We start from the raw sequence: 22273 nt of genomic DNA on the forward strand, positions 1-22273 counted from the left end.
ATAGATTGAAAATGCCGAGTGAGATATGGGTCAAACAAAGGCTAATGGAACCAACTCAAAGAGACATTGGTTGGTATGGATGCGTTGGGCCAAAGAGCCTGTATCCATGCTGTGTAACTCGATGACTCTACAAGAAAGACCCAAAGGCTTGTGACCAGAGCAAAAACACTGACATGTCTCCATCTGAGACATGAGTCTCTAAATGAACAATCCCTTACTTTTAAACAGAGATCCTTAGTCCTACATTCTCGCTCTTCACATCTCCCCAATGAAGACCACTCAGAATCTTATATGTTTCATCACTGTCCCAATGACGTCCACTGCAAAGTAGAGAAAAGTTACCTCATCTTCGGAGAAAGTGTATATTCTAGCCCCCAGGGCTCAACTTTCAACAGTTTCAGCTAAATAGCTTTGCCAGTGTATATCAAAACTGGCCAGATCTAATAAAAGGTAACATGATTGTAAGTGTATGGGACATTGGAAAAAAAAGTTGAATTTCCCCATGGGGATGAATAAAGTATCTATCTATCTATCTATCTATGATTGAGCAGAGCATCGAGAAGCTCTGATATCACTGAAATCAATAGGGATGAAGGGGAAAATGCTACAATAGCCGTACTCGTGCCTTGCACAGAGGAAAGTAGTTGCAGTGAGCAGAGGTTCAGTCAGTCTGGCACCGGGATACCCGAGAGCTCCTTGGGACAAAGGACTTAGATAAACCATGCCAAACTTTTTTTTATTCTTTAAGATGAGTGTTGCTTGTGGTATGCATGCTACCTGCTACGTATCAGCCCTTGCCTCAAATGTTATTTCAGTCTTCCTGCAGGCAGGCTTGGGTTGGTTCATTCGTTGTGAAAAGAAATGAATTTGCATAAGCATCGGTGAACAGTCCTGCTTTCCACCTTGGAAAGCCAAAAGGATGAATGTTGACTGTTCTTGTGTAAAACTCAGTTCTATTCCAAGAAGCAAACCAATCCAAGCCTGTCACCAGAATCTCTGCAAAAGCTACAGAAGCAGCTCAGCAGCTGGCTATCCGACAGCAAGTGACACACTTCCACCATTTTTCAGGCACACGTCAGGAAGGTGGTGAAAGACTCTCCACTTCCCTGAATGAGTACAAATTCCACAACTCCCATATCTTCAGCACATAGAGTTGCAAATGCACTGCTGTCATACGAACCATGAGATCCACAATCTCCTGAGGGCCAGATCAGTGGCTTTCAGGTCTAGCAACCAAGTAAAATACTAGGAGTCTAGGCACAATCTTGAGAAAGCCATCTCACGTGCAAAATAGCAATTCCAACTAAATTTGAATCACTGAAGATGCCCAACAACTGTGACAGGGCTTGAATGGTATCATTTAATACAAAGTAAAATCAAGTGACATAGGTGGCAACAAGGTTTTGCTCCCAGATGAGCTTGTGCACTTTCTAGTCGCTTTGACCATCAAAACATGGAAGCACCTTCACAAAGTCCCACATCTCCCACTGGACAGGTGATTTTAGTCTCTCAGGCCAATGTGAGAGCACCCTTCAGGAGGGTGAACCTGCAGAAAGCAGCTAGCCCAGACAGGGCACGTGGCCGATTAGTAAAGACCTGTGCTGCTCAACACTTCTTTAACTTTAATTATATCTTTAACTTCTCGCTTTGGCAGTCTGAGGTACCACCTGCTTCAAGCAAGCTAAAAAGAACATGATAACCTGCCTCAATGACTATTGTCCAGTAGCACTTACATCCACTGTGATGAGGTGCTTTGAGAGGTTGATGATGAAAAATATCAACTCCAGCCTGAGAAGCAATTTGGATCTGCTCCAATTTGCCTATCGGCACAACATATCAACAGCAGATGACAGTTCATTGGCTCTTCACTCAACCCTGGAACATATAGACAGCAGAGAGGCAAATATCAGGATGCTCTTCATTGAACTCAGCTCAGCATTCAATACGACGATCCCCTAAAAACTATCAACAAGCTACAAGCTTCAATACTTCCCTGTGCAACTGGATCCTCGATTTCTTCACTTGCAGACCCCAGTCAGCTTGGATGGGTAACAGCATCTCCTCCACAATCTCCATCAGGCTGTGTGCTTAATCCTCTGCTCTACTTGCTTCATACTTATGACTGTGAGGCTAAGTACAGCTCCAAAGCCATATTTAAGTTTGCTGATGACACTATTGTTGCTGGCTCAATCAAAGGTGGCAACAAATCAGCATTTAGGAGAGAGATCAAAATCTGGCTGAGAGGTGCCACAACTTCTCACTCAATGTCAGCAAGACAAAGGAGCTGCTGATTATTGACTTCAGGAGGAGAAAACCATAAGATGGTCTTCATTAGGAGATCAGAAGTGGAGAGGTTCAGCAACTTTAAATTCCTTGGTGTTATCATTTCAGAGAATCTTTCCTGGGTCCAGTTACAAAGAAAGCAGTGCGCAGCCTCTACTTTCTAAGGAGTTTGCAAAGATTTGGCATGCCATCTAAAACTTTGGCAAACTTCTATAGATGTATCATGGCGAGTATCACAGCCTGGTGTGGAAACACCTTGAATAGACAAGCCTCCAAAAAATAGTGGATATGGTGCAGGGCATCATGGGTAATCCCCTGCCCACCATTAAGCAGACACACATGAGCACTGTCGCAGAAAGCAGCATCCATCGTCAAAGCCCCTGCCATCCAGACCATACTCCCTTATCACTGCTGCCATCAGGAAGAAGGTGCAGGAGCCTCAGGACCCACACCATCAGGTTCAGGAACAGTTAATACCCCTCAGTAATCAGGCTCATGAACCAGATGGGATACCTTCACTCACCCCATCACTGAACAGATCCACAACCTAAGGACTGTCCATCTCATGTTCTCAATATTTATTATTTATTTACTATAATTTCTTCCTTCTTTATTTTTTATTTTCAGTTAGTTGTCTTTTGCACTTTAGTTATTTGTCTATCCTGTTGGGTCTGGTCTTTCATTGAATCACAATAAATACAACAAGAAAATGAATCTCAGGGTTATATATGGTGATGTATATGTACTTTGATAATAAATTTACTTTGAACTTTAACTTTGATCATCAACTAACTACATTTTTGGAATGGTTCTAATCAACATTAACATGTCAACCAATTAGCATATAAAAATGCCCCAAATGGAACAAGATACGTAATTACACCTTTCTCTTGTTAGTGATGGTGCATGGTACATGAAGTTGGTGATATTTCCTAATGTGATCCTACATTAAGAATAAATACCAAATTTCATGACATATACTCAGTGACCACTTTATTAGGTACACCTGTAACCCTGCTTGTTAATGCAAGTATCCTGTGGCGGCAACTCAATGCATAAAAACATGCAGATATAGTCAAGAAGTTCAGTTGTTGTTCTGACCAAACATCAAAGTGGAGAAGAAATCTGATCTAACTGACTTTGATCGTGGAATGATTGATGGTGCCAGATGGGGTGGTTTGAGTATCTCAGCAGCAGCTTGGAATTTTCACGTACAGCAGTCCCCAGACTCTATAGTCTAGAGTTTAAAGGAAAAGGTGTGAGAGTCAAAAAAACATTCAACGGGCAGCAGTTCTGTGGGAGAAAATGCCTTGTTAGTGAGAGAGATCAGAGGAGAATGGCCAGATTGATTCAAACTTATAACCCTGCATTACAACAGTAGCATCTCTGGATGCACAACACATCAGACCTTGAAGTGGATGGGCTACAGAAGCAGAAAACCACGAACATGCACCGTGTGGCCACATTATTAGGTATAGGATGTATCTAATAAAGTGGCCAATGAGCATATGTCAGTGTTAATAACCCTGATTCTGACTGATATTTTTTAGATCCACAAATGGAGGGAAAGCGCCTGCTTTGAAAGTTGGCAATCCCATCAGTGCAGTATTTCCACAGTCCTGCAGATTCCAAAGTGCCACCAACAGTGAGGATAAGACTTGCTGCTTATAAAACCAACTGAACTATAACATTTACCAGAGCCACAATGAAGTGCCTGTTGGCTCCTGTCTGGGTCATTTCATCATACACACGAAAAGTAGAGGTCAACACTTGCAGCAAGCACCTCCAAAGCAGCCACAGTATTGTGACAACAAACAGTCGCAGCTCACAGCTCCCTGAAACAGGGGAGGACGAAGATGATTTAACAGGAAGATAAGCAGACTAACAAAGTAACGTGTACCTGTTCAGGGGACATTTGCATGGGGTTTTGAGTAGGTATGTTCCAATGAGACATGGAAAGGATGGTAAGGTACACAGGCTATTGGAAATTTAGTCAAAAAAAAAGAGCTTACGAAAGGTTCAGAGAACTAGGTAATGATAGGAATCTAGAAAATTATAAGGCTAACAGGAAGGAGTTTAAGAATGAAATTAGGAGGGCCAGAAGAAGCCATGAGAAGGCCTTGGTGAGCAGGATTAAGGAAAACCCCAAGGCATTCTATAAATATGTGAAGAGCAACAGGATAAGGTGTGAAAGAATAGGACCAATCAAGTGTGACAGTGGAAAAGTGTGTATGGAACCAGAGGAAATAGCAGAGGTACTTAATGAATACTTTACTTCAGTATTCACTACAGAAAAGGATTTTGACAATTGTAGGAATGACTTGTAGTGGACTGAAAAGCTTCAGCATGTAGATATTAAGGAAGAGGATGTGCTGGAGCTTTTCAAAAGCATCAAGTTGGAAAAGTCACTGGGACAGAACAGGACGTACCCCAGGATACTGAGGGAAGCGAGGGAGGAGATTGCTGAGCCTCTGGCAATGATCATTGCATCATCAATCAGGACAGGAGAGGTTCTGGAGGATTGGAGGGTTGTGGATGTTGTTCCCTTATTCAAGAAAGGGAGTAGAGATAACCCAGGAAATTATAGGCCAGTGAGTCTTACTTCAGTGGTTGGTAAGTTGATGGAAAAGATCCTGAGAGGCAGGATTTATGAACATTTGAAGAGGCATAATATGATCTGGAACAGTCAGCATGGCTTTGTTAAAAGCAGGTCGTGCCTTACGAGCCTGATTGAATTTTTTGAGGATGTGACTGAACACATTGATGAAGGTAGAGCTGTAGATGTAATGTGTTTGGATTTTAGCAAGGCATTTGATAAGGTACCCCAATGCAAGGCTAACTGAGAAAGTAAGGAGGCATGGGATCCAAGGGGACCTTGCTTTGTGGATCCAGAACTGACTTGCCCACAGAAGTGGTTGTAGATGGGTCATATTCTGCATGGAGGCCAGTGACCAGTGGTGTGCCTCAGGGACCTGTTCTGGGACCCCTACCCTTCGTGATTTTTATAAATGACATGGATGAGGAAGTGGAGGGATGGGTTAGTAAATTTGCTGATGACACAAAGGTTGGGGTGTTGTGGATAGTGTGGAGGGCTGTCAGAGTTTACAATGGGACATTGACAGGATGCAAAACTGGGCTTGGAAATGGCAGATGGAGTTCAACCCAGATAACTGTGAGGTGGTTCATTCTGGTAGGTCAAATATGATGACAGAATATAGCATTAATGATAAGACTCTTGGCAGTGTGGAGGATCAGAGGGATCTTGGGGTCCGAGTCCACAGGACACTCAAAGCTTCTACGCAGGTTGACTCTGTGGTTAAGAAGGCATACGGTGTATTGGCTTTCATCAATTGTGGGACTGAGTTTAAGAGCAGAGAGGTAATGTTGCAGCTATATAAGACCCTGGTCAGACCCCACTTGAAGTACTGTGCTCCGTTCTGGTCGCCTCACTACAGGAAGGACGTGGAAACTATAGAAAGGGTGCACAGGAGATTTACAAGGATGTTGCCTGGATTGGGAAGCATGCCTTATGAGAATAGGTTGAGTGAACTTGGCCTTTTCTCCTTGGAGCGACAGAGGATGAGAGGTGACCTGATAAAGGTGTACAAGATGATGAGAGGCATTGATCGTGTGGAATAGTTCCCCGGGGCTGAAATGACTAGCATGACAGGGCATAGTTTTAAGGTGCTTGGAAGTAGGTACAGAGAAGATGTCAGGGGTACGTTTTTTGACGCAGAGAATGGTGAGTGTGTGGAATTGGCTTCCAGCGGTGGTGGTGGAGGTGAAAATGGTAGGATCTTTTAAGAGACTCCTGGATGGCTACATGGAACTTAGAAAAATAGAGGGCTATGGGTAAAGCCTAGGTAGTTCTAAGGTAGAGACATGTTCGGCACATCTTTGTGGGCTGAAGGGCCTGTATTGTGCTGTAGGTTTTCTATGTTTCTACATTAAAGAATGTTACTGACAACAACTGCTCACTACCCTTGACAACGTTCCAGTTTGCAAGCATAAAGGATTTGCTGTGTATCAGCTGGGCAAATGGTAGCACCCACCTTTTCCGCAGAGACACAAGTCTCTCACCACTCCCAGTAAACAAGAATTGCAAATGAATACACAAGGAAAATGAACAGTTTCCTTTGAAAATAATGCCAGGTAGCACAATAATGTAGCGCTTTACAGTGCCAGCAAACACCAGTTGGTGTTCGATTTCCAAAGCTGCACGCTCTCTCCATGTCCATGTGGTTTTCCACTAGGTGCTCTGGTTCTCCCTACATTCCAACAACACACGGGTTAGGGTGAGTGAGGAGTGAGTTGTGAGCATGCTCTGTTGGTGCCGGAAGCACTGTGACAACTGGGGGCTGCCCAGCAAGATCCTCACTGATTTCATTTGACGAAACAATGTATTTCACCATATGCTTCAATATACATGTGACAAATAAAGCCAATCTTTTTTTAGTCTGCAATGAACCTTTGCTAGTTATGCACACTGGACCACAGTAAGAAGGTATAACTGAACCACACTGCAGCAATCACAATTCATTGAGGCTATTTCCATCTTCAGCATTAAAGGGTTTTCATGGAAAAGTTCACTCTGCATACCATACCACAGAATACCAAGGATGCTAGAAAGCTGAAAACAAAGAAAATACTAAAGAGGCGCCTGCAAACTCGAAATAATCAGTAGGTGCAACAGCAGTTACTATTCGTAGCCCTTTCCATTTAAGCACATAAGTAGTAGGTCACTCAGCCTGCCTGGCCATTCAATACATTCATATATGACCTGCTCAGGCCTTGGCTCCTCTGTTGTGCCACTGGCCGCAGAACATCATTCCTCAATCTTTGAAAATCCAGCAGTAACATAGTCTCTCCAAGGTAGAAATTGCCAGAGATTCTTCGTCTTTGGGAAAAGTTAGTTTTGGGTGACTGCCCCTAATCATGTATCTATGGCCCCTAGTACTAGACCAACCCACACCCACAAGTAGAATCATCTCAATAACTACCTTGTCATGCCCCCTCAGGATCTCGTATGTTTAAATGAGATCACCCTTGTTCTTCTGAACTCCAAACAATATAAATTTAATTTATTTAGCCACTTGTGACATGACAAGAATTAGCTGACAGAATTTCTTTTGGACTACCTGCAAAGTCAGAATATGCTTTAAATTATGTAAGAATTACAATTAAATATATTCTCAGACAAGCAAACTACCAATTCCACGATGAAAAGGTCTGTTTTACAAATCATTTCAAAACTCATTTTTGTTTCCAGAATGAGCAGAAAACAAAGGAATGTCTTCTACCCTTGGCCCAAGTTCTGATCTCAATTAAGTCAACTATAGTTTATGTACACTATTGGAACACACTATACTAGTGCCATATTGTTGATGTTCAGTGAATGAAATTAACTTTCAACAGCTCTACTGAAGAGGTAAATGGATTAAAAAAAAGTTCATTTGTGAAACTAGATCTAATCCATCTCTTCTAAGAGCTAACAAATGCAATTTAACCACAAGGAATTTGACATAATTTGTATTAAAATGTTACCACAGCCAAACAGACTAAAAACCAAAAATCTGATTGGGCTAGTGTCAATTTTAGTAATTTTAGATAATTGTGACTTACAGAGTACTTGTACAGTTAAATTGTTCTTCCATCAATAGCAAAAAAATTAGGGAAACAGAGAAAACAGTGGGTCACTTTGCCAAGGCTGTTGTTCAGGGTGTGGAAGGGTAGTGGCAACAATTATTAAGTGGCTGTCAGTATACTTTGGATCTGGAGATCAGCTCCACATGTTAAGTAGGCAGGCAAAGGCAGAGGGAGAGTGGGAGTAGAGACTAATTTAAAGTTTGATTTAGATTATCCAAATAATGAAGAGCCTTGGACACTTAATCCTTCAGTGTGTTGTCAGAGATTAACCTAACATGAAAAGAAGTCCAATTCATCACTGGTGATCATAGCTGCAAAAAGATCTTAAGACAGGAAAAAAAGAAAAAGAGCCTTTTCTGGCAGCCTTCATCTGCCAGAAGTCAATAGATTCATTCAGCACAGCATTTCTGTCAAAACATTTCAAGGCATTTTGAATAAATCCTTTCAGATAAGCCCATCACACAGGATATACCCTGCATTCACCAATGAAGCTTAAAGGCCTTGCAGATTTACCTGAGTCACACAATCATTTTTCAAGTTTGCTTTACAGAGATCATCCATACTTCCATAATCAATAGCTTGCAACTTCTATTACTTCATTTTCTTTCCTACAGTACTGAGGAAACCAACAGTCCAGAACAGAAACCCTTGTGAGGGGGTTGAAAGGTACTTCTACTGACGGAAAGAATTTAAAATTTGGCAACATAGATACAAAATGATCAGAAAATTTTAATTCAGAGTGAAGCAATTTCTTTATCGAGACAGCAACGAGAACACTGAATTCAGTTATGCCATCCAGCAGTTGAAATAAGTAGCAGAGACGTATTGAAGAGGAAGACAGATACACAAAAATGGTAGAGAGGCACAGAAACTCTTATTGATAGGATTAGATCAATAGTTCAATGCTTCCATTCAATATCAGGGAAATGTATACAATATACAACTTGAAATTCTTGTTCTTTGCAGACATCTACGAAAACAGAAGAATGCCCCAAAAAATGATCGTGAAAAGATAGAACCCCAAAGCCCCCCCCCCCCCACGCACAGCAGCAGCAAAGCAACAATCCTCCACACTTACTTCAGCAAAACAGCATCAGCACCCTCCACCCACCAAGTAAACAACAGCAAAGGTCCCAAGAAAGGCCATGATCTGCAGTACAACAAACACTAGTTGTTCACCCAACAATTTGACATACCACAGGCTCCGTCTCTCCCCAATAAAGGGACAGAGAGGTGTCACCAATTCACAGCGAAGAGAGACAAAAACAAAACAACTCGCTCATTTACAACAAAAGTCTGCTGCGTCACTCTTTTTTGCACCCCAAGTTCTCTGATTCGAGAATTGGCAACAAATTCTCCCCCACCAACGAGAGAGAGAAAACGATTCATCAAGTACAGAGCCCCCGGCAGCCAATCCACTGTTCCCGATGTTCCGTTTTCTCCCACGGTGCTTGAGTCAGCAGCATTGGCATAGATTCGGCTGGTGCTATACTAGCAATACGCTACCACGCCACCCATAATTATTATGTTCTTTGGGATCTGTCAGAAGTGTTTAACAAAATGTTTTTAACATTTATAAAGTCACAGAGTCTGGAATTAGGTCAGTCACTTGTCTCGCTAAACAGACTGTGCACATTCCCACTCTCTCTTTAGCTCAAAGCCTCAAAGAAATGCAATATCCTCACCAACTCCTGGGAGTCCATAGCCCATGACAGGTTAAAGAGGAAGGAGTGCTGGAGAGATCAGAAGACTGTACATCAGGTCACACAGAAGGCCTGTGCAAGTGGTGGGACCAGTGTGTCATCGCACGAACTACTCAGCTGCCTACCTCATCACTCACCACCTGCCCCAGCTGTGGAAGAGCCTGCAGTTCCTCAGCAGTCATGCAACGCAAGGGGAAATGAATGACCAAAGTTTATAGGCCCTTTCAGGCCACTGACTGTCCAGTAGCCTTCATACCACGTTCGTATTTCACTCTCCCCAGTCTCTATAAACTGGGGACAATCTACCTTTCAAACCACCATCTTTGGGCATAAGCCAGAGTATATGGGGAAAACCCATACAGTATTGTCACAGGAAGAACAAGCAAAGGCTACACTTGTGGTGAGGATTGGGTCTGGGTTGTTGGAGCTGAGAGCAGCAGCTTGACTCTCAGTGTTACTCTGTAAATCATCCTCAATCCAGATGAACCAATTAAATAGTAGTGGTACGGGGAGGGGAGGGCTTGTTTTGCTGTTGTTAACTTGCTTGTTGTGATCTGTGTTGTTCTGCTGAACATCATGGGTTTGGTATGTTGGCGTCGGAATGTGTGGCGCCCCCCAGCACATTCTTAAGTTGTGTCTTAGGAATAACGCAAACTGTATGTTTCCATGTACGTGTGATAAATAAACTTGAATCTTGAGACAGTCTCTTGATAGTACATCTCTGAAACTTTATGCTCAGAACTAACAGCATTCATAGCAGACGGTCTGTATCAAGAATATATCAACTCCTTCTAATATTTCAAATTCTCACAACTTTGACAAAGAATCCAAAAGCCAGTAAACAGTGATTACAGATGTAACTGGCTATCAAGCAGAGTCTAATGTCCACTGCTGGGCATGGTGCAATAACCTAGAGAGGCTATTGCATGTCTCAGGAAAGGCAGCTGTTAAATTATTAACACTAAAACTTTTTCTCTTCATAATGACCCACATTTCGTTAGAGTACAGTTGATGCTTCCGTTATCTCAATGCTTAACACTAGCCGAGTGCAAGTGTTCACCTTCAACTAAAGACTTATATTGATTAGCTGTCCAATGATGACAAGAAGAAAACTGTGCGAGAGAGTTGTTAAATTGGAAAAACCATTGCACAGGGGCAGTTACACTCTTTAGACCTTGGAAATCCGGACTAGAGATCACAATTGGGGAGTTCCTTGGCTGCTTCTGTGGCTTATCATGCAGTCTGCTCTCCACAAAGCATTACAGAACTGCCTTCTTCACCAGTGGATCTCACTTGATCTTATCCGCCTAGTCACTGGAGCTGACTGCACATGCTATCTCACTGGTATAAGGGGACAACCGGCTACCCTCATCTGGTTTATCCCACCTGTACTGGGTAGTGGGCACTGTTGCATGCAAACAGCTTCCTGGAGATACAGGTTACAGCTGAGTGCCCGGTGAGTGAGCTGCCCCAGAATGGACGTGACAAGCCCCTTCACCAGAGGTACTATCCCTCCCTGGATTTGCATAACAACCCCATTTCTTAAATGGTCCTCTGAGTGCAGACTGCACAATGCAATTACTTTGTGTTTAAGTGGCTATTGTTTACATAAAAATCACAGAATTACAGTGACCCAGGAGGCCATCTCACATCAGCAGTCGCAATACAGCAAAGCAACCCCTTTCTGCTGTTATCCTCTATCATAGTGGTTACCAACCTTTTTAAGCCCAAGATCCCCTACTTCGGCCTTAATAAAAGGCAAGATCGACCCCAGATCGATTAGTTACACGCATGCACGCCGGGGCAGAGAAGACCGGAAGTAAAACCCCGCAACCCGGAAGTAGAAATAATGTATAAACACCAGGGGTACCCACCCTTTTTTGCACCGCAGACCTGTTTAATATTGACAATATTCTTGCGGACCGGCCGACAGGGGTGGGGAGGGGGTGGTGTTAAATATGACCAGAATACACCGATACTCGAAGCAGGTTCCTTATATCCAGTCTATTCCACAATTTAGTTTTTGCGGCTCTTGGCATTTAGCTTCTGTCCCGCGCTGCTCATGTTTTTTCCGCTGAAAAATCTCAACGCGTTTGTCTTTTAAGTGCAGGGTGCTTGGACTCAGGGTACCGAAGCAGTTTTGAGGGCTTCATTGCCTCATTAGACAGCCTCCTGGCCTGAACTCCAGCCTTCTGCCTGCCCACCGCCAGATGCCTTGGCCAGGTGTGGCTGGTCGTGAGTGGGGTGAGAGGACAAAATCAGGGCCGGTGGTCCCCATACCAGGGCCGCGGCGGTTGCAGCCCGAAGAGAGCGACCAGCCGAGCGAGGAGTGCGACAGGGCGCGTGCTCCCATTGTAGGATCTATCGGCCGACAAAAGTTTATTTCAGTAGATCGCAGCGAGGTAGCTGCTCTGATACTTACGAAACCTTGAGCCCGAATTAGGTCGTCTGCGAAAATTTTAGCACTGGGTTTCCCATGGACATTCGGTGTGGTAAACTGGTTTAGAGGTAGCGCCCATCTGTCCGTGCTCTGGGCCGGTAGCAACGGCACTTCCTGCTGGCCCCGCGAAGCCAACCAGTGATCCCTGGCACGAGGGTATCACTGCGTTTAGACAACTGACGACCTCGCGTGTGTTCAAGTTCAACAGTGGGCATGACAGGGAATGAGGAAAGGTGCAGCTGACTCATATCGTTTCCTCGGCCCGGTGGTTGGGGACCTCTGAATTACACTGTGTAGTGCGGGGGGGGGGGGGGGGAGCTACACGCATGCGCACTGGGCAGAAAGAACGGAACTAAAACCCCGCAACCCGGAAACAATCTCTCAACAGTATTTGTGTATTTATTTTTCATTTTTTTTTCGGGATCTACTGGGAAAGTCTCAAAGATCAACTAGTCGATCGTGATTGACGGGTTGGTGACCACTACTCTATCACTACAAATTCCCACTCAGCACTTCTCCAATTCCTACCTTTGTAAGTTCTGATAGACTACAACGCCAGAGAGTTCCAGATAACAACTGTGTACAGAAGTTTTTCTCTGAATTTCCACCCATGACTAAAAAATCAAATCACACAGATCATTGAATGGCCACAGCTTTGTCTGATGGCTGGCTGAGGGAAAAATATCGGCATGGACTGGAATCAATACCAGTGAATATGCTGCCAATGCAATTCAATGGGAATAAGGTAAAGAGGAGACGCAATCTATAAGCATGAAGGGAAATGTTCTAAGAGTTCTTTTATGTACTTTTTCAGATTGTATTGTAGGACCATGGACAATCCACTGGCTATAACATCTCGTCTGAGTAATGCTGTGCTCCCCCTGTACTCCAAAACAGTAGCAGTCAACAGTACTAGTCTTGGAGTACAATGAACTTTGAAAATTTGCATGATGCCTTCTTGCATTAAAGGCCAGAGCTCCAACCTGAGGTCCACAGACCCCTTGGTTAATGGCAGGGGTCCATAGGAACACTATTGGGAACCCCTGATTCAAGACCTTCGATGCATTCTACTGGGAAGGAATCAGAAAGCCTCATAGATGGTTCAGAAGGCCAACAAGGAACAATAAAGCCCCCAGTTTCAAAGTGGAAAACATAAAACTGCCCATAAAAGGGCATCAATCTGCAATGTAACCTTCAGGATTGGTGTGTAACTGAGAGAAAGAAAAAGCTTTATGTATCTAACCATTTTTGTAAAATGTGGTTCATTTACAGTATAAAAGGTTCATCAGAATATTTGCCTAATTCTCAAACTAAAGCACTGTCATCCTTAAATAGCTTGCTTTCTAACCCCTACAATGTTCAATGGTCCAACAAGCATGTGGACATTAAGTACTCCTCCTCCAGGGACAACCAGGCACAGACATATCTACAGAAGAGGAGCAGGCATTGGCCCCTGCTTTAGGAGTCGACCGAAAGAAAAGGAAACCTAACAACAAGGAGGAACCTGTTGCTATTGCCTGCCTTCCCTATATTTCCATGGTTTCTGGAAGGATCACTAGGATCCTGAAGTAGTACCATCCACAATCCCGTAAGGAAGCTCAAATCCCAGTTTATGCTGGTCAAAAATGTCCTGGGACTCAGGATGGTTGGCGTTTACAGGATTCCCTGTGAATGCGGAGCAGCGTATATCGGCCAGACGGTGTACGGTGGAAACCTGCATCGAGGAGCATAGGAAGTATATCCATTTGGGTTGCCTGGAGAAATCGGTGGTAGCAGAACATTGCATACTCAATGATTGATTTTGACGGCACAAAACTACTGTGCTGTGCCAAAGGCTTTTGGGACCATTCGGTGAAAGAAGCCAATGAGATAAGACAATAGAATAAGAATTTTAACAAAAATGAAGGTTTTGTTCCAAGTAAGAACTGAAATACGATTGTAAGCAAGGTGGGACAACGGAAACCTGACTGGTTGTGGACTAACCAATCAGGAGAGACGGACACTAGGCATGCTAGGCATCATCCCTGATAAAGATGGCAGAGTTTGTCATTGCAACATCGGTTAAAATCGACACCTGTACCAGCTTGAAGCCTAAGAAGAGTTTATGCGTCATATACCCCAGGAAATCACTGGATCCTGTTTTCAATAAACCAATTGTTTGGAGATAGATAGATAGATAGATACTTTATTCATCCCCATGGAGAAATTCAACATTTTTTCCAATGTCCCATACACTTATTGTAGCAAAACTAATTACATACAATACTTAACTCAGTAAAAATATGATATGCATCTAAAATCACCCTCTCAAAAAGCATTAATAATAGCTTTTAAAAAGTTCTTAAGTAGTTTACTTAAATACATTGAGTCCTAACCCCGGCACTTTAACATATCTTACTCCTGGCGGTTGAATTGTAAAGCCGAATGGCATTGGGGAGTATTGATCTCTTCATCCTGTCTGAGGAGCATTGCATCGATAGCAACCTGTCGCTGAAACTGCTTCTCTGTCTCTGGATGGTGCTATGTAGAGGATGTTCAGGGTTTTCCATAATTGACCGTAGCCTACTCAGCGCCCTTCGCTCTGCTACCGATGTTATACTCTCCAGTACTTTGCCCACGACAGAGCCCGCCTTCCTTACCAGCTTATTAAGACGTGAGGCGTCCCTCTTCTTAATGCTGCCTCCCCAACACGCCACCACAAAGAAGAGGGCGCTCTCCACAACTGACCTATAGAACATCTTCAGCATCTCACTACAAACATTGAATGACGCCAACCTTCTAAGGAAGTACAGTCAACTCTGTGCCTTCCTGCACAAGGCATCTGTGTTGGCAGTCCAGTCCAGAATCAAATGACTTTGCCTGGTACGTCAGGGCAGGGTGTGTCTGCACCCATGCTTCTCCCTGTCCCTGCCACTCCTCCTCTGTCACCCTTCCCAAACCCCTCCCATGGTGCTTTTGTATTACTCATGGAGATGCTTCTCTTCATTAACCTGGATAACTAATGACCATAAATCAAGTTGCTGCAGTAATCTCAAAACTCACTGGGAGGAGGGTGGCGGATGTCCAATCCAAAGTGAATTGCCTGCAGATTTGCCAGTGGGAATCAAGTTTTACAGTCGCATAACATTTTAATTTTCCAGTTGTAAATAATGATAACATTTGAAGGACAGATTGATTTATTTTAGAATTCAAAATTTAAATGAGGTTGAAATAAATCTACTATAGCTTCTGAACTTTAAATCACCTCAATTACATTGTGGCTCCTTGCCTGTAAAGTGTGCTTTAAACCAGAAATGTGTTCAAAATTATGCATTATATATTGCAGAAACAAGAACTTTTTTTGTCCATTTCCCTATTTGTGACCACTTACAGTTGTTGCCAGTTTACTGTCACCAGATTGAAATCTCAAAAGGTTATCTTTTGTTGCTACATATTGATATGACTGCTTATTTTAATATAATAATACCAGTAACAGGAACTGGTGCTAAAATTATTTTGTGATTATATGCTGGGTCGTAACTATATGTGCTATGTGTAACTATAGTATATGGACTGTGTTTTCCACCTTGGCCCCAGAGGAACATTTTGTTTAGCTGTATACATGTGTATAATTGAATGACAATAAACTTGAACTTGAAATTCTGAATTCCTACTTTTACTGTTGTTCCTTGATTTACATTACTCAATAACTCAGTCTTTAAGATCAAAGAAATGATGATCATCAGACTATTTGGCATAGCCTGAATCAGAATCAGGTTTAATATCACTGACATACATTGTGAAATGTATTATTTTATGGCAACAGTACAATGCAGTACATAAAATAAACACTATAAATTACAATATGAAATATATATAAAAAGGTTAAATGAGGTAAGTAGCAAATAAGAGCCCGTACTCTGGCTTTGTTTGACATTACTACTTCAATAAGCACAATAAAGCAGATAGAGCCATTATTAATCCTTAGACCACATGAGCTCCTCAAGAACAGATGAATGAGAAACATAGCTTACAGACTTTGGAGTGATATATAACATTAAACTAACAGGTACCTTTATTGGTAAGGCATTGAACACTTTTTCCACAAAATTACTCTGCCAAGATGGTGCTCACCTCATCTGACTCATCAGACAGAGTCTTCAGCAACATGGGAAATAGTCCGTCCGTGTGCCAGAACATCTGTAATGTAGACAGAGATGTGTCAGGTTCTTTATTGACAGCCTTTCCTCAGCTAAACTCATTGCAGCTTCAATTCCGATTACTTTAGCTACATTATTTTTATCCGACACTCAGACATGGGCAGACATACAAAGTACCAAGTTCCATTTACACTTTATTTCCACCAATAAAACTGTCCCTAAGAGGACGATGATTGTTTACTTTCAGTAGTGCGTCCTGGAGATTTTACAGATCACAGGTACAATGAGATGGCGAAGGGAGGAACAGATGAAGGTGGGGTGGGTGGGGGGAAATAGGGGAATGAAGAGAGAGAGACCAGTGGCTGGAAGGTGAACTGTTTTATTCTGTTCCCCACCCCCCCCCCACACCAGAGACCACATGAATACATTTGGAGGATTTAAAAGAAGGTGGATCCATTGACCTGAAACTAGAGCAGTTTACTACTCATAGGAATATGCAGATGCTCCCATTACAATGGAGTTGTGAGTGCAGACAGAATCTCAGGAGAACTCAGTCTGAGCAGTTGAAATGAGAAAATGCAGAGCTGCTGAGAACCCTGTGCTGTCCCATCTCTGCACTATTAGTATATTTCTCCCTCACACAAATGCTCTTGGCAACTTTTACAGAGTTTCCTGTACATTAAGTTCCCTGGATTCATAAATTTCTTATATAATCTATAATTAGAAAGAAACTAACATTTATACAATAACCAACATGCTCAGGAGGTCCAAAAATGGTCTTCAACCAATGAAAAGCTCTGTGAAATTCTGCTTGAAATACACTTGTACAAAGGTTCTATGTCTCAATTGATAAATGCTGAATAAGAGTTTCAAATCAAATTAAACTGACAAGCAATTCAACTCACCAAATGCAGAACTTGTTAGTTATAAACATCACTTCATATTCCATCTGGTTGGCCTCCAATATGATGGAATAAACATTGATTTCTCAAAAACCACACACACCCCATTCTCTCCTTTTTCATTCTCCATTCTGGTTACCCTCTCATCCCTTCTCTTTTCCTCACCTGCCCATCACCTCCTTCTAGTGCCTCCCCTAATACTTTCTTCCATGATCCATTGTCCTCTATGATCAGACTCCTCTTTCTTCAGCCTTTTGCCTCTTCCACCTATCAATTCCAAGCTTCTTACTTCACTCTCCCTCCCTATCCACCCACCTTCCCCCTCACCTGGTCTCACCTATCACCTGCCAGCTCGTACCCCTTCTCTTTCCCCTTCCCCAACCTTCTTATTCCGGCTGCTGCCCCATTTCTTTCCTGTCCTGATGAAGGTTCTCTGCCCAAAACATCAACTGTTTACTTCCTTCCACAGATTCAGGCCGACTTGCTGAGTTTCTCCTACATTTTTTGTGTCTTGCTCAAGATTTCCAGCCTCTGCAGAATCTGTTTGTGAAATTCAATTAATATTTTGATGTGAGAAAGCCATAACATCTGACGAACAATTGAAATTCTCTAACCAGATATCCTATTTTAGCATTGTTAATGAAGGAATAAATCTGATAACCTCTCTACCTATCAAAACAATGGAGTGATAACTTTTTCCCTATCTCCTCAGAGTAAATGGAGCATTGGTTTAAAAGCTCAAAGGCAACACATTTGATAGTTCAGAAGAATTATATTTCTTATATTAGGGTAGCACAATAGTGTAGTGGTTAGTGTAATGCTATTACAATGGTAGCTGTAAGATCGAAATTCAATTTTCACTACTCTCTGTAAGGAGTTTGTACATTCTCCGTGTGACCACATGGGTTTCCTCTGGGTGCTCTGGTTTCCTTCCACATTCCAAGATAAATGGTTAGAGTTAGTGAGTTGTGGGCATGCTATGTTGGTGCCAGAAATACGGCGACACTTGCAGACTGCCTAGCACAATCCTCGTAGATTTAATTTAATGCAAACAAACATGTTTTGATTTACGCGTAACAAATAAAGCTAATCTTTTAGAATGCCACTTAGCTCACAAAAGGTTTGGACAGGCTCCAGCATATTACTACTTACTTCTTTAAAACCAACTTTATTTCAGCTGAGTTTCAGGTGAGATCTGGGAAAAGACTGGTTATTAAATTCCACAGCAGACTGACTATTCTGCATTGTGGCTACTTTCTTCATCTGTGGTAAAAATACATATATTTCTGCCAAACTGAACACACTTGTACAAAGGTTCAATACTTCTACTGATAAATATTTAATAGGAATTTCAAATCAAATTAAACTGACAAGCAATTCAACTTACCAAAATCTTAACCTGTTAATTATAAGCCATGTACATGAATCTCTCACTGAAAATGCAATTTAATAGAAACTTCCCAATAAAGCAAAGGGAAAAAGCTTGAGGCTTCTTATCTCACAACTCAGGGACATGGTTAAATCTCATATATCTAAGATCAAAGCATGTTCTTTTTTTGAAACTGAATGGCAGCTTCCTGATGGGATCAACCTTTGACACAGTTTTTATAGATTTTTTGGTACTTCAATCAGAACACACTCATCTCATTTGTAAAGCAATTCTGGGTCAATTACAGCTGCATTTGGTCACAAGATAGAATAGCACAGAGGGACTAAGCACCAACAATTAGATCAGATTCCCGTTAAAATTCAGTGCAATTGCTTTCTGTTTGCCTCAATGCATAAGCATGGGTCACTTTTGATGTGAACAAATTTATTCAAAATATTTGGGTAATGCATCAGTTGGGTTGCGTTAATAACCCTGCTACCTTTAAATTAGATGCTTTCATGTTGATGTCCTTCTAAAAGTTCAGCAAATAAACCAAGATGACATACGAGTGTCATCCTTTAATTTTGTGCATATAGAATATCTTCATCTTTCCAATACCCTCATCAACAATCCTCTCCTTCAGTATCTTCAAAAACTGATCTAACCAAATGAACACATTTTAGCATGATACATCAAGTTCTTGGTCTTTATTCAAATCATTAATAGCCTGAAGGATAGAACCACTAGATTATCAACTGAACTGACATTGACACTGGCACAACTGAGTCTCTCACTACTCAGCCACTGAGTTCTTCCAGCACATTGCATGTTGCTGCAGATTCCTGCATCTGCAGTCTTGTGTCTTGTGTTTAGCAACAGCTAATATCCTTCAATTTTTAGGCTTCTGAACTGGCATGGATACCGACACCCATCTCAACTCTGAACTAATTCGACAACCTAAGCTCATTTTCAAAGACTCTACAATTCATATTCACAGTGTTACTTATTTTTATTTGCCAATTTATCTTTTTCTGCACATTGGTTGGTTGTCAGTCTTGTTTATGTATAGATTTTCATAAATGTTATTGTATTTCTTTATTTCCTATGAAAACCTGCAAGAAAATGAATCACAAGGCATTTATGGTTACTTTGATGTATGTACTTTGATAATAAATTTACTTTGACTCCACAAGTCAAGGAGATCCTATGGGAGCACAAGACATCAGCAGACCTGATTTTAAAAACGCAGGTTTTCTGCAGAGAGCAATGGAATACTCTGCACTTTCCAAGTACAATGCACTACAAACAACACCAAAGAGGATCTACAGTGCAGACCATGCAGAAAAAGCAGCTTGCTTGATTGGTATCCCAACTGCATTCTAAACATTCCTCCCCTCCACCACCAATCGACTGAGGACATAAGTTGTACTCTCCATAAGACCCCACCAAAGCAGACTTCAACAGCACTTCTAAACACAACAAATTCTAACATCGAATAAAACAAGGCCATTTGGTGCACAAGACCACCAGCCTCTCTGAAGGTACCAGATAACACAGAACAGTGAACATTACAGCACATACAGGCCCTTCAGCCCATAACATTGTACCAACCTTTCAACCTGCTCTAAGGTCAATCTAACCCTTCCCACCAAATTTGGAAATAAAATGGCATTTCTTCACCATTGCTGGGTCCAGTTCCTGGGATTTCCCACTTAAATAGCACAACAGACTTGCCTTAATCAGAGGGACTGCAGCAGTCCAAGCATCAGCTCACCACCACCACCATCTCAAGGGGAACCAGCAAAGAGCAAGGACGGTCACATGCCTAGTGGATCAGGCCAAGGCCCCACCACTGTCCCCCCCTCCCCATACCCTGGAATGAAGGAGCCGTGGGAATCACATGAACGCTGCCTGCAAGGCAATACAGAGAATAGCACAAAGGTCAACCTTGGACCTGATTGAAGATTAGCATACATCATAAAACCCAATTCACTTTCAAGTCAGATTGCTACCTCAGGGTTCTGACAACACAGGTAGAATCCTGATCTCCAGTGCTGTCTGTGTGGAGTTTGCATGTTCTCTCAGTGATTTCAGGTGCTCCAGTTTCCTCCCACATCCCAAAGTTGTGTAGCTTTATAAATTAATTGCCCACTATAAATTGTAGTGTGTGCTAGGTATGCAATGTGGGGTGTTGATGGGAGCATGGAGCAATCGGTTTAAATAGGTGCTTGACAGGTGCACAGACTCAAAAGGCCTTTTCTGGTGTATTTCACTAGGGGTATCTTTCTTTTCCAATATTTTTATTGATTACTTGCATACATGAATACAAATACATTATGATATTATGAAAACAGAAACAAAGTTGAAATGCCCCATTTCTGTATATAGTAAATTAAACATAATATTGAAAAGGTATATTTTATTCTAATCTAAAGCAAAATCAAAACTCCATAACAAAAAAAAAGAAAAAGAGAAAAAAGAACAGCTGTTTGGTTAAAAGAAAAGAAGAAAAAATCCCGAACATAGTTGTAAATTCAAACATATAATAGCCATCATCATTGCTGAACAAGTCAAAGATTGTGAAAGTAATTCCAAAAAGGTCCCCATAATGTGAAAAAATCTTCTCTAGGTACAGAAATAGAACACTTAATCTTCTCTAAATTTAAACACGACATAACATTAATCAACCAATGGGCATTGTGTAGGCGGAGCAGCATCTTTCCATTTAAGCAACAAAACTCTTCTGGCTAAAAGAGAAATAAAAGGCAAAATATGCAAATCATTCGGCTTAAGAGTAAAATCATTTCCTCCAACAATGCTAAACAAGGCAGTCAGAGGATTGGGTTTAAAGTTTACTTTAAAAAGCTCTGAGAAAGTTTGAAATACGTCATTCCAAAATTTATCAAGCCGTGGGCAGGACCAAAACATATGAATTAGAGAGGCCCCTTCGACATTACACCTATTACAGTCTGGAGAAAAATCTGAGTAAAAACAAGAGAGCTTATCTTTAGTCAGATAGACTCTATGAACCACTTTAAATTGTAAAAGAGAGTGGCGCGCACATAATGAAGAGGTGTGAACAAGTTTAAAAATTTCATTCCAAGTATCCTCATCAATTGAAATCTGTAGGTCTTGTTTCCAGAGGTTTTTAATTTTATCTAACGAAATGTTTCTCATTACCAACAACATACTATCTCCAACAAACAGATCCTGAAAACATTTAATACCTAGTCTATAAAACTCTTTAAAAACTACATCAGTCAAAGAAGGTTTAAAAATTTTTTAGAAAAAATGGGACTAGAGAGTGAAAAACCAAATAACACAAAGAATTTTCTAAATTGTAACCAAATCCTCAAAGAACGTTTAACTACATAATTAACAGTTAAATTACTTAAGGATAGAGGAACTGAAGAACCCAGAAGAAAAAAAATAGAGAATTTATTAACAGAATTAACTTCTGAGGAAACCCAGACTGGACAGTCTTCACAATTAATGTAACCAAAACATAAGGTAGCGTATGTTGACTGCCCAGTAGTAAAACCTAAAACTGGGTAGGGCTAATCCCCCATTTTTTTCAGTTTTCTGAAGATGAACTTTGTTTAATCGGGGGGTTTTATTCTTCCATAAATTCTTTAAGAAGATATAATTGAGTTTAAAGAGTCAAAAAAAGGATTTAGGAATAAAAACAGGTAGGGCTTGAAATAAATACAAAAATTTAGGCAAAATATTTATTCTAATAGAATTGATATGTCCGATCAGCGATAAAGAAAGGGGAGACCAGCTTGATAGTA

At 41.5% G+C, this 22273-nt stretch overlaps 1 protein-coding gene across 2 annotated transcripts in view; it reads right to left on the reverse strand.

Moving 5' to 3' along the window:
• vac14 (vac14 homolog (S. cerevisiae)) overlaps nucleotides 1-22273 on the reverse strand; it is a 505447-nt gene that overhangs the window by 339732 nt on the left and 143442 nt on the right. For both annotated transcript variants that reach the window (XM_073069700.1, XM_073069699.1), the window contains exon 13: nucleotides 16186-16251. In XM_073069700.1, the coding sequence (XP_072925801.1) occupies nucleotides 16186-16251 (66 nt within the window). The remainder of the gene's footprint in view (nucleotides 1-16185; nucleotides 16252-22273) is intronic.

This window comes from Hemitrygon akajei, chromosome 17, assembly GCF_048418815.1.
Source record: "Hemitrygon akajei chromosome 17, sHemAka1.3, whole genome shotgun sequence".
Taxonomy (NCBI): domain Eukaryota; kingdom Metazoa; phylum Chordata; class Chondrichthyes; order Myliobatiformes; family Dasyatidae; genus Hemitrygon; species Hemitrygon akajei.